This window comes from Sphaeramia orbicularis, chromosome 7 (assembly GCF_902148855.1).
Source record: "Sphaeramia orbicularis chromosome 7, fSphaOr1.1, whole genome shotgun sequence".
Classification (NCBI taxonomy): Eukaryota; Metazoa; Chordata; class Actinopteri; order Kurtiformes; family Apogonidae; genus Sphaeramia; species Sphaeramia orbicularis.
In genome coordinates, this window is record NC_043963.1 from 24,177,960 (window position 1) to 24,191,665 (window position 13,706).

The 13,706-nt window shown below is 36.4% G+C and overlaps 1 protein-coding gene across 1 annotated transcript; it reads right to left on the reverse strand.

Moving 5' to 3' along the window:
- Positions 1–770: 770 nt before the first annotated feature.
- LOC115423011 (ORM1-like protein 2) lies at positions 771–7,981 on the reverse strand. Its single transcript, XM_030139684.1, has 4 exons — positions 7,897–7,981; positions 5,026–5,199; positions 2,913–3,064; positions 771–1,392 (listed from the first exon to the last, which is right to left on the reverse strand). Exons 2-4 carry the CDS (start codon positions 5,197–5,199, stop codon positions 1,257–1,259), a joined length of 462 nt encoding a protein of 153 aa, XP_029995544.1. The 5' UTR covers positions 7,897–7,981; the 3' UTR covers positions 771–1,256.
- Between the last annotated feature and the right edge of the window lie 5,725 nt (positions 7,982–13,706).

Below are 13,706 nucleotides of genomic sequence, written 5' to 3' on the forward strand. Positions count from 1 at the left end.
AAAGTGGAACTGGGAGACACTGGTGGATGACCTAATGTGCTGTTCATAGTAGATAGTGTTATCTTACCATCAAGTACCTTTCAGTAATGCATAGTAAAACATAGTATTCAACCTTCCTCTCCCACTCTCTAGTTTCAGAGAGCCATATCTGATGTCTTGGGAACATTGTGACATTTAGCCCATCTGCCCTCTGCATCACACCACCGGCTTCTTTACATTCACTCTACTATTCATGCTTCATTTCGACAGGGAACACCCCAATCAGCTCAGTGCAAATGATAACCCAACATGCATCCAACAGCTGATACACCTAGTGTTATTTGCATGTGAATCCCAGTTTGACGCTGGCATAATCAACAGTGTCATCACATGCACATGCCAGTGCATTTTTTTCAAGCTACTTCCCTAAAACATGCGTCACTAACAGGGAAACCTCACTGCAATGCAAACACAACCACAACACATGTGGAAGGGGGGGAATCCCTTGGATATGAGTATATTGCGAGCACTGTGCGAGCCCACCACACAGTGGCTTCATGTAAAATGTCTGGAGTTCCCCATATCTTACAAACTGATCCACGTTTCATCAACTAATTCTTTCTAAAGGATTTTGCAGTTTTTCTGCTATCAGATACTGACCATGCAAAAAAAATCAACCATATATGCACATCATTTGGCTCTTGCTGCTTTTATAAGCAGAATTTAAAAAAAAAACAAAAAAAGACATCCAGCTTTTAAATCATAACAATAATGTGCATCATAGCAAAACAAAGACTGCAGTGTTTGTCTAGGCCAGTAAGAGCCTACTACATGTAAATCCTTCATCATAACTTGCAAGAATAAAGTATCATCCAAAATATGAACACAATGACTGAAAAGTCTCATTTACATTTATAACAAGACAATCACACATTTACAGACATGCAGCCAGTGCAGTTTGTAACAGAAAAGCTGTGTATGAGACTGGGTGAAGGAAAGGATAAATTAACTACATCAATGCAGTTCAGACTTAGCCCTTTCTTGTGGTCAAATTTGGGAGAGCCTGTTAAAAACAAAACATTAGGAATGTAAAGGAAAAACATGAAACAACAGCAGCGCATTCACTTTTTCATGCTGCACACTGCAATCACTCCACACAGCCTATACAGGTGAATGATTTGAGCTGGTTCGCCTTGATCTCTAAACCTCACATAATTCAGACTAAAAACAAAACTTAATGTCCAGTGTTGGTGGTTAACATCCAGTGTTCAGTCTTGTCAGTACTTGTTGATCCCAAATATCCGTACTCCGTGAAACTGAGGCAGTTTTGGCAGGAGGACACTAAGCAGGGAGCCGGTGTTGATAAGGAAATGTGTTGCATCATATTTTGTGTAGAAACTGGCAAGGATGTACCTGCAGAGAGAAGAAAATATTGTGAAGAGGTGGATGGGAAAATCCGTGGACGCACTGACCCAAAAAATGACAAGTAGAATTGCAAACTTTACACTGAGCAGGTATATAAATGTTTAGCCTTGAAGTAGAGTATTAAGTGACTACTCTACAGATTAAAGTCTCTTACAGTAAAGCCTAAATAAAGAATGGGATTCACAGGGAACTACAATTACCTGCATATTTATTTCATTTGGGAGTCCCTCTTTTCGTATTTCACGGAAAGGCACTTCCATTCATTAAAGCTTTGGTAAAAGATATCATTTATTCAATCTGAAGGCTGCCCAGAAGTGTGCACAGGTGGTTAAAGAGGAACAAAGGGATTCAAAATAGCCAGACATCCCAATGTGTCATGAATAAATTCATTCCAGGTAACCTCTAATATGTTTGTGCATGCAGATGAAAGGGAAACAAACCTCTGAGCACTACACATGACCTTTTACTATGACATGCAAATAGACTTTAGTGTTTTGTTGTTTGTGAACAATTCACCTTTAGGCTGGCAAACAAGCTGAACAAGTAGGAAATTGCATCTGTGATGGAGTACAAAGTTACATGTTCTAATCTGTCTAAATGATGGAAAATGCTCATCTGACACAACTCTGTCTGAGTTAGTCCTGAGCCAACCTGTGCATAGTGGTCACTCAAGACCCTCGGTCTCCATTTAGCCAAGTGTCTCGGTTCAATGCAGCCTCCGAACGCTGCCTCAGTGCGTGACGCTTGTAAACCTGTGTTGTTTATCATCATACGTTTGGAGTCACCCAGGGAGTCCCCCTCCAACCGGACAACAGTAGGTCCCTGTATCTAACTCTCAGTTGTAAATTTGTACAATTTCTGTGTAGGCCCTTTAGACAATAAGCTGCTTTGAATCCTTTTCACTTTTCTTTCATGGTGTTAACTTTCATTTTCACACAGAAACAGTGCTTGGTGAATTTATGTATCAGACCAGTGAAATCAAGATCATTGCATAGCCTTCACATGCTTTCACTTATGTTCATTTCTGATTTTATAAATTCTGTGCACTATACTGTTGACATGTTGCAGCACTTTGATATTTCACATATTTTACATTGTCTATTATTGAAGTAACATTAGGGGGATCCATTTTATCCCCACCAGCAATAAAAAATAATTCAGTGAGAAAAGGGGGCTACATCAGATAGAGAAGTGGAACCACCCTAGAACTCATAGGGGATAGTGCTAAGTACTGCACCACCGTGATTATCATGCTTCATCTGTATGAGGAACTTTCAAAGAAAATGAGAAGGATGTAAGTCACTCTTCAGTCATTTCCTTCATCAGTGCTGGAAAAAATGTGGTGCTCAGTTTTTGCTGACAATTCAATAGGAAAAGTGAGTTTCTAGATTAATTATTCTAATGTGGCATTTTACTTGCCCCCCAGCAACTAGCCAGGCCTTATCCTTTTAATTAACCCATACCAGTAATTTGGGACAATGAAAAGAGCTGCTTTGTAATAAACTTACAGAACAATTGGTGAGATAGTGAGGAATTTGCGTGAAGCTGTAAATTGGACACCATAATCCATCTGTTCCCAGTGAGTGAGCAGTCGGGCTTTGCCTTGGTCTGGTGTCTCGAAGGGAGTGCCCTTTACTGTGTGTAGAAACAGGTACATCACCTACAAAAGGCAAACCAGAGACACAGAGATATGTTAGGAAGCAGCTTCTGCAGGTTTTCAGGTGTCCTCCAGTGTGTTGTTTTCTAACAGCTTAGGTTCTGCCTGGGTTGGCGTGGTTCCCATAAGCTTGTAAAAGGTGTGGTTTGGAGCTCCACCCACAAGAAAATGGACTGTTATTATTATCATACAAATGTGCAAATAATTAGAAACATGCTAAAGAAATACACTGGGGACAAAATGAATCAGTTAGATTTGAGAGAAGTCATTTAGTTAGGTTTTGATGCTGTCAACATTTAATCAGCTTGGGTGCTGCACCCATGACATACCTGTCCTGTCTTGATGATCTACTCCAAACAACAAGATGAAAGTCTAAGGCATGATAGGTTAAAGCCTTTAACATTGCTTGCCTCTTCAGTCATAGTGAAAACATGTCTACAGGTTTCATTCATTGAGGTCTTCATCATGGCATCTTTTTAACTTAAAGGGGTCATATTTTGCTAAACCCACTTTTATTAGTCTTTGGTACATTTATTTGTGTATTTGGACCCTAATAGTTCCAAAAGTTTGAATTTGAACCATCCAGGTTCTGCGAAGTTACTTTATATTTTTTGGCATTTTGGCAAAAATCGAGTGGATTTCTACAACCTGTTTCAATTCCTGCTTAATTTGTTGTGTATATAACTACATTTGCACATATATGGTCCAGACATTTCTCAGAGTACACTATAATTGTTTGTCAGCAGCAGCGATTATACTCTATACTGAAAATATGTCAAAACTTTGAGCCAATTACCTAAAATGTTCAGTTGTTAGTTGAACTGGACAGAGCAGCACAACCAACAACCTGGAGGGGGTGGGGCGTGAAGTGGCTCATGTGCATTTAAAGGGCCAACGCTCCAAATGACCTTTCTGGTGTTAATACTCAGAAATAGGGTTGAAGATGGACCTGTGGAATTTAATTAATGACGAATTCAGACCCAAGCATAGCATTTACAGTTTATGTAGACCGCAGGGAAATGTTTTCAAATGCATAATTCCATTTAAAAAAAACAAACTATCACTCCTTCAACACATGTAAATGTCTCAGATTTCTTCTCAAGCATTACCTAGTAAAATCCAAAGCTGAAGAGCACCAGAGGGACAGTATTTTTCTGAACACAAGCAACACTCCTTGCCAATCATTTCTTTTTACCCAAACCCTAAATGAACCCTAAATGCATTTTAAGATCGGCATGCTGATGTTAGTTTTAACCTCATACAAGTTTGTTAATTGAACAGTAGATCTGCCAACTCTTGGGTATTTTCTGAAGTTGGATTATGAACATTTTAAATTATTTATTGCTGGTAAATCCATTCAGTGTTGAAAAGAATGCAATTCTCATTGTATACAAATCAACTTTTCAAATGCTGGACTTTCTAGGTTTTCAAAGTGAAAGTAAGAGAGCACAGTTGATAAGCAAAGCTAAAATTAAAACGTGTAGTTCAATGAAAAAATATGTGAATATGGAATATCACAGTAATATCACAGTAATCAGTTGTCAAAGTTGTGTCACCTGACCTCAACTCCAATACTGATTCTGATTTATATCTTTTGATTAAAAATAATTCATTAGAGAGCAACACATTTGTATTTTCGGATAAATACACTGTGTACTGTATATGTCTGTTGCAGTAAACCTAGTTTATTACATGTCAGGGCTACTTACACTAATACAAATCTTATGCAAATAAAATAAACATACAGAACTCCTGCTCATTCATTTGTACATTTCCTTTCCATGGTATATACATCTAATGGCTCTTGTTGAAACATCTCAGGGTATACATACCTACATTTATTTGTGTTTTTGGTATGCAACTCTGCTAATAGTCTTAAAATCAAAACTCAAATCCATATTTGGAACACAGCAACCAGGCATTTGAGTATTTGCTCTGGTACTAAAGGGATCATTTCAACTGACCAGGTTGTGGATGACATTGGTAAGGGTCCAGACGAGTGGCACAGTGAAGAAAGGAATGCTGAGCAGGACAATGTGTAACTCAACGGTCAGCAGCAGGTAGGTGATCCATATCCCCCTGCTGTTCATCACACGTGTGTTGGGGTTCACCTCGCTGTGAGCTACACCCACATTCATCTATGAGGAAAAGACACAAAAAGACTATTATTAGTGTCATGCCATACGTGACAATAAATATTCAGATTATCATTCTCTAAATCTTTCACCAGAATAGAGAAGTGCTGTTCATGTTTTGCAATACTGTCAGCTCATCATTTACAGTAACCATTACAGTTAGGCCTAACCCTCAGGCCAGCACCTAAGTATAACCCCACACTGGTAGCGAAACTATGGGAGATAACAGCTATCAGCTATATCTCTGTTTTGTCTGATTGTCTTTCCCCACTACTGTGCTGGGAAAACAAAGAATTCCTCATGATGAAAATTATTTAATAGCTGCAGGCCAGTCAAGCAAACAAATTCTGTAAAATCATGAAACTACGAAACCACACTGTTGTAACTTATGCAAAATGGAGTTTGGCACTGTCCTGCTGAAAAAACCAGACTTCCCCGAGAAAAAAGTGACATGATAGTAGCATACAGTATGTCCCACTGAATCCATGCCTTCATATGAATGGTACCTCCACGCATATGCAGGTGGCAATGCACCGCCAGAACATCACAAAGTTTTTGCACCTTTCAGTAATATCAGTCTGGATAATCTCTCTCATCGCTGACACATAAAACCAAAGTCAATATTCCCTGAGAACAAGCTAAAACATGGACTTCTAAAACAGTTTTCACTGAGCCTGTTCACATGCACACTAAAACTCTGAAAATTATCTGATTTCTGGATTCATCAGATAATTCAAGTGATCATGTAAACAGCATAATCTGACAAGCTTTATCAGATAACAACATATCTGATTATGAGAAATCGGATAAACATACCTGAATTTCTACCCAATATTCTCATGTCTCTGTGCATGTATACCCATTCATCTGATGTATTTTATCCTTTTACATCTGTGAATGTGTAAGAAATTGTAGAAAATGGAAGTGACACAGGCAAATGTGAGCGGAATACAAAGAGAGAATCTTTGACACTACCATCACTATGTTTGTACGTATTCCAAAAGAAATCCAATCATGGACTGAAGTGTCAAAACCAGGGTTTTTTGTTTACCACATTTCTAAAGTACATAAACGCATAAGATCCAATTTACAGTTATAGACTACTTCTAGTTATTAGATTTATATGGTAATGTAAATGGGCTCATTGTCTTTTGGTCCATGTGAGACAAGATCACATCCAGCGAAGGTCACCCTTGCATAATACAATTTTACGTTACATTTCTAATTGCTCTGGTGGACCGTGTTAAGTGCCAGAAAACTTCCAAAGATAGCCCATGCCCATGTAGCTGTATTTACCATATGAGTGAGTCTTTTTCCTGGTTAATAAACGTTAATAAACAAAATATAATTTCACTAGACACACTCAGCATTTCCCCCCACAATTCTGTGGCTTTGAAGATATAATTCTCTCATTTAACACAAAGTGATGAACTAAAACCAATCCCTGGTGTATGCTCATTTTATCTCAGTCATAACCCTTTCACCTCTTGCCAAACAGCTAAGTGAGGAATATCCCAGAGCAGTGTTACTTGCATATTCTTTAAAAATTTTTTTGGTGTGTTTAAGGCATCAAAATCTAAATGTGTGTATATCTACAAAGCATAATTAAGATAACTGAAAACAAAACTCTTTTCTTTGTAATTGTGTTAAATGAATAAAGGTTTGAGAGAATCAATCAACAAAGCACACATTTGGGATGTACTATTTGTTATAAAACATCCCCACTTCTCTGGAAATGGGGCTTGTACTTTCTAAAACCATAAAAGTAATTTTATATCTGCAGCATCTAAAGCATTACTTTACCTCATTAATATTTTTAGACAGTATTTATTGTTGTGTAGTCTATTTATTTATTGTCTTTATTGTATGTGCACTGCCTTTATTGAATTCTCTTCTTGGAGTTAGCATTGTTACTACAACTGTCAAGGTAGATGCTGCTAAATCGTTTTTCACTGAATCATAACAATGGCAATAAAGTTGTATTGTCTTCTATTATAATTTATGAGTGAAGAAATAGTCAAAATAATTGACTGATAAAATTACCCCTTGACTATTCTGCACACACCAGTTATACAGTAAGTATTTTATCTTATTTAACTTTTATTTTGGTTATTTGCACTGGGACTTGAAAAGATCTCAGCTGCTGTATATATCTTGTATTCTAGAAGTCAATCATACATTTTACCTTTCCAGATTCTTCTTCAACAGTGGTGTAAACAATAAAAGTTGGAAAACTAAAGACTGAAAGAACTGATTTAACTGGGAGTGAAAATCATTAGTCCGATGACTGCTGAGGTAGTGATGATAACTTTTAGTGAATGACTCCGCCCGTCTGAACTGTACTCGTTAACCAACCCCAAACATGCGCTACATCTGTCAGCTACAAGACACTAACCACAGCGGCACACTGTGACATAAATGGGTAATAAACTGTCAAAAGTGAACATGTACAAAGTCGTGCTAGTAGCAGACTCATTCTCTGCTTATGTTTAATAACGCAGCATCGCTAGCTAACGCTTCCGTTGCTATCTACAGGTTGACATGCTAACGTTACGTCTGAGTTCCGGGTATCACGCGCTAACCGTTGGAGACAAGCAACAGTGAAACGGGTTAAGTATTTCTTGTTAAGTGTGACTAATTAAAACGGCAGGGGTAGCTTTAGAGGTTTAAAACTTTATATGACGACGCAGCAAACTTTACCTTCCCGTGTTGTCGTAGCCCAGCAGGAAATTCCTTGTTTTTTCTTTAACCCCGCCTCCTGATTGGTTTGTGTCGGTTCCTGTGCTTCTTCATGGGACATCACCTGTGACAGACTGACGGAGGAGCAGTTATTTAGAGTTAACAGGGAGCAGCTGTTCAACACCTGGCGTTTTGAAAAATACCCAAGATGTCCCCGAAAATATGAACAACAGTTGAATGAACTTGTGAATATCCAGTATGTGTCATTTTAAGTAAACACTCAGTCCTACCATAATGAGTGATGAGTGCTTTCACCTATGGCTTTCACCTTTTCAGGTTTTATAGGTAACTTTGAGTTCACTGAATAAATAAAGGAAATTAAAATAAAGTTTAGAACATTAAAACTATTATAATAACAATAGTGGCACTTGTAGTAGTAGTAGTAGTAGTAGTAGTAATAGTAATAATATTAAAATAAAATACAAATATAGAAAGTACATACATAAATAAGTAAAAACTGTAATACAAATAATTTCAATTACAATAATATAAATACAAATAATAATATTACTATTTCTATTACCACTACTACTATAGTACAGTATATAGTATAGTATAGTATAGTATAGTATAGTATAGTATAGTATAGGGTCAAGTCACGTGGTTATGTAGGGAGTGCCTGACTACAGTTTATACTGCAATTCAAAAAGTATTGAAGATAGAGACATGAATAATACATCATTTTAAAGGTATTAACTAGTACTTGAAGCTCATAAAAAGAAACAAAAGACATAGTGCCATCTTTTGCCATAAAAATTTGAAAAACTGCATGGTTATGTAGGGAACAAAAATTAACATCTGAATTTTCCTTTTTTTCTAAATGTTTCAAAAGTCCGTTTGCAAGTGTCTCCTAACTATGAAAATTTGCTGAGATGTTCTTTAAGGTGTCTATTTTTAATAAACTGTGGATGCATTTTTAATTTTTTAAATATAACTATGACTATATGACTGTAGTATAGTATAGTATAGTATAGTATAGTATAGTATAGTATAGTATAGTATATATCGTAGTATTGTATAATAAGATATACCTAAGCATGCAGTTTGTAAAATCTTTAATAACTGCAAGTAAATAAACTAACAAGACGTCAGTATGTGAATGTTTGGGCCTTTGAACCAATACCTAAAACTATGAGGTAGACCAGTACTTGTTTCAGCATTTATTCAGTTTTTCATCCCCATCTGTTAAACTTCCATAAAAAGTATGCACATTTGCATTCTACAAATGGTACCAATTCATACATCTGCAAGAAAATGACAGACTTTGTGAGTTAATTTCAAATACATTGTGTTTTTGTTTGTTTGTTGTTTGTTTGTTTGTTTTTTTTACAATTTTCCCAACTGCTGTTGTAAGTTTTAACCTGCTGCTGTAAGTTTTTAACATCTAGCTAAATTCAATAATAGTGCAATATGGTTTATTCAATAAAATGATTTTTTTTTCCTGACAGACAGCTCCACTGTAGTCGTGGTAAATGTGTTCCTCTAACAAGACTGTGAAATGACTTTGTTTCATATTAGTTGATGATGTTTATTGTTTACAGAGTCAGCAAGATAAGGCTTAACATTAACACCTGACACATCTGACCCATTGGGACTTTAAGCAGCAGTTCATAAACCAAGGACTATTGTCAAAGTTCCTCCGTCAACTAATTGTACACAGGCTATGGTTCTGACCAATATTTCAACTGTGATATGAATCATAAGTTAGTTGAAATGGTAACATTTGCATTTTATTGATACTATATCGGCGTTGTAGTTTTGTTTTATCAGTTGCTATGGGCTTACTAACTAACCAGGACCTGAGTAACTGCATTGTCTTCTGGCATTTTTATGTTTGGAATGCTAATAAAAATCCTTGTATAAAAGATTATGTGATTTTTCATGCATGTTTCCTTACATTAAGATAATTTGATTTGTAGGTCAGGACATTTGTGATTCTGATCAAATGGCTGAAATGCTGGTGTTACGTCTATCTCTATGTTACAACCATACCCAGTCTCCCCTGTACAGATTACTTCTGTTATTGTTTAAACTAATAATAACTCCAGACAGCAAACCAAGCTCATGCGTAGCTCAGCTGAATATCACTGTTTATGCACGGTGATGAGTGCTTTCATATGAGTTTTCAGGTTTCACTCTTCAACCCAGTGTTTTACTTTAACAGTTACCAGTGTGTCAGTTCAACTTTTGAACAGCTATAGTGATATATGATATAGCCATAATAATATAGTACAGATGAGTAAATACGTGAAGGTGCAAATATGTAATGCAGAAGTGATGAAAGAGAAAATACATTGTTTTCCCGAAGGCAGGGTGAATAACTTCCCAATGTATGATTTGTGTGTTGAGAAATAAAATAAGGAAGTGATGTAAAGTTTGTTTTAAAAATGTTTACATGTGCAGATTGTTCTGTGTGTCACGCTGAGGCCAACACTTCTTGAAAAGCATTTTTTATGTGCCTGTTTTATCAATCATTATTTTGTCAGCTGTGTGAAGTTTGAGGGTGCAATGATTTAACAAGCGTGACTTACCAGACTAAATATTCTGATCAGGACTACTGACAGATTGATTGATTAGATAGCCAGTTGTGGTCATTGATATCATATGGTCAGTATATTATTTCTTTACTTTCTTTTTTTTTGTAGATCCATGTCTCAAAAACGAAGAAAAACAAGCAAAGAAGCAGATTTTTTTTGCAGGTTTTCTAAATATTAAATTAAAATATGGACTCACACCTACCTTTCCTTGATCTGAACAAAGTCATTACCACTCGTTTTTGCTTGGCTTTTAGCATTTACATAACTTGTGTGATTTTGACCACAGAAACTTAGGACTTGCTTGAGACTCAAAGATTCACTGAGCACTCAGACACTCTTAGGTTTTAAATCTGTGGTCTTTTTTTAATCACTGTATGTGTCTTTTATTGTATTTGATGAAACTGTTGTTATCTTATAATTTGATCATGTTTTTAGATGTAAAGCACTTGGTCTTCTTTGTCTTGTTGTAAAGTGCTATATAAAAAACTGACTGATTGATTTGATGATTGATGATTGATTGATGATGATATACCATCCCCTGATGGATCATGCTCATTGTTATATGTAAACTACAGACAGAGCACAGAATAGATCAACTTAAACAGAGGTATTGCAACATGACAGACCTCAACGAGCATTCTTTGAAGTGCACAAATTTTTGCGTCACATTTGTTATTGTGAATCTTATTTTATCAAATGCAAAATAAAAACAACAAAATACTCAGCTATTGCCCGCCTTAAATAATTAACATTGGACATTGATGAACCAATATTGGTTGATACCTTTAGGCCTATTTATTTAAATGCAACTTAATAAGTGAAACTTGGCTTTACATCAACTGTTAAATGAGGTGGCACATGCAGCACTTTGATACTGCTCTGACTGTCAGTACTGTGTACTTTACTTCTTTTATTTATTTATTAATTTATTTCTGTTTTATTGTCTCTGTTACAGGATGGCTGACATTCCAGCAGATGGGTTAATTTGGGAGTATTTCCCATCACAGACAGGATTCCTGCATATGGGTCACTTTTAGAGATTGAGTCAGATCTAGATATTATGTCACTCACAGAACAAACTTCCTTGTTGATCAACCAAGTACCTTTTCCCTAAGCGAAGAGCAATTTCCCCTTTACTAGCAATATCTTCCTTGTTTTGTTTGGTATTACAGCTGGATGCACATTGCATCACCAGTGTGTAAAGGAACTCAGTCAGCATTTCAATCATAACAGACACACAAATGAGGAGGAAGTAAATGGGAAGTTGTGGATCTCCAAAGCACAACAAAATGTTTCAGGAAAGCACAACTTCCTCCTTGCGCCAGCATGTTCATCTGGTTGTTATTTTGGAAATTCATGAAGGGAAAAGAGGGGCTCATCAGCACAGACAACTTCACAAATTTTTGTGAATGAGATTATTTATCATGTTTTCCCTGGAAGGAACAATGGCCATAAAACAAAAACACAATGGTGTCATTTATGAACCACACAAAGATGATGATTTAAGACAAATTTATTATCAGCAACATGTACTCTGCATAAAAATGACACAGATGTTGTGTGATAATTTCAATAAATATGAATAAATAAATACAATAAATATGATGTGAATAAATATGTTAGAAAACATCACATTATTTCCATTGGAAGTACACTCCATGCATACATGGGAAAGGGGAAACACTGTTACATCTATTAACAAGAGCCACTAAAGGCTGTACTAGACACTTGACCAATGTGATCAAAAAAGGAAGCTTGTACATCCATGTCTGTAGGTCAGTGAACACTGAACATTAGCTCTATGTGCATGTGTGAAGTGTGCCTTCTGGGTGATTAGCAGGATCACCAAGAGAAAAGACACGAGCAGCAAGGATGGAAAAAGAAAACAGCCTCTCCATGGTGTACTGGCACAGACGCTTTTGTTCTGCCTCGACAGTGGGCAGACTGTTATCCTGGCTGATGGGAGTCTCCTGTATAATAAAGAAAAATCAGTTTCAAAACTTGTATATAAATATAGATTCTGAGACTGATAAATATGAATAAAACTTTTGGTTGGTTAAACTTACCCGAATGTGGCTGTACACTGGTCTGGATCTCACACACTGGCTTACATTATTCTGCAGGTTCTCTAGCTTTGGCTTCACTCTTCTGGTATAGCGAGAGCTTTCAGTTTTATCAGTAGTCTCCACTGCAGCACTGTACTTTGCCAGAGCATCCAGTATCTTCCCCATACATGGCTGAGAAAGGAGAATGACATAAAAAACATCAAAATCATGAAATAGTTGTACAGTCTCAATGCCTTATTACTGTCATTGAGATGATATACACACTGTAGTCCATAAAGTTGAATAATTTTTTTTTTATCCTCTTCCCTGATAATGTGATCTATTTTTGACAGATAAAGGGTAACAGACTCAGTATGTATCATTGCACCTGGTCAAAGGTGATAAAATAGAAATAAAAGAGGAATGTGTCTGAAACAAAATCATTCCAACTTTATGAGCAACAGTGTATATTCACATCAGTCACATATTCTATTACTGTAAACAAATAGTGTTGTATCTGTAATATTAGTGTTTGTTTCTTACCGCTGGGGTCTTTCTGAGACTTGCAGGGTCACACATATCTGTAGCTTCCATCCAGACAAGAAAGGGAATGAAATCTGCCACAGCTTTAGATTCACTGCTCACCTGTAAACAATCAGAGACATTTTCAGTACAGTGTTGCATTTTTGACATAACAAATAAATGCAGTTAGCAGTAATTATTGGCAGAAATTGGAGTGTATAAGTCTAATGGTTTTAAGTGTTTTAAGGTAATTTTGTAATATTCAACGACAATTTTTAAATACACAGACGAATTCAGTTTTTCAAAACTAATCTATAAGAATAAAGAAAGAATACATTACAATAACAAAAATGAGAATACAGAGTGAAGACTATATTGTCCCTTCACTCCCACAATAACCTATAAAAAAATGAAATAAAAAATAAATAAAAAAATTTAAAAGCGCTTTACCTCCAGTGACACATTTTTTGCCACTTGGTTTAACTCCAGAGAGCTGGTCCGCAGAGCAGCGCATGCGTCCTGTACGCTGTGACCGGCTGGAGCACAGATGCACCGGCGAAAAGTAGTGCAATAGTAGCAAAGGTCGCGAAGCACAAGTCCATGATGTTTTTTTTTTTTTTTTTTGTTTCAGTGAGCTGTGATCTCCTCCCTGTGTGTTGTGATGTGA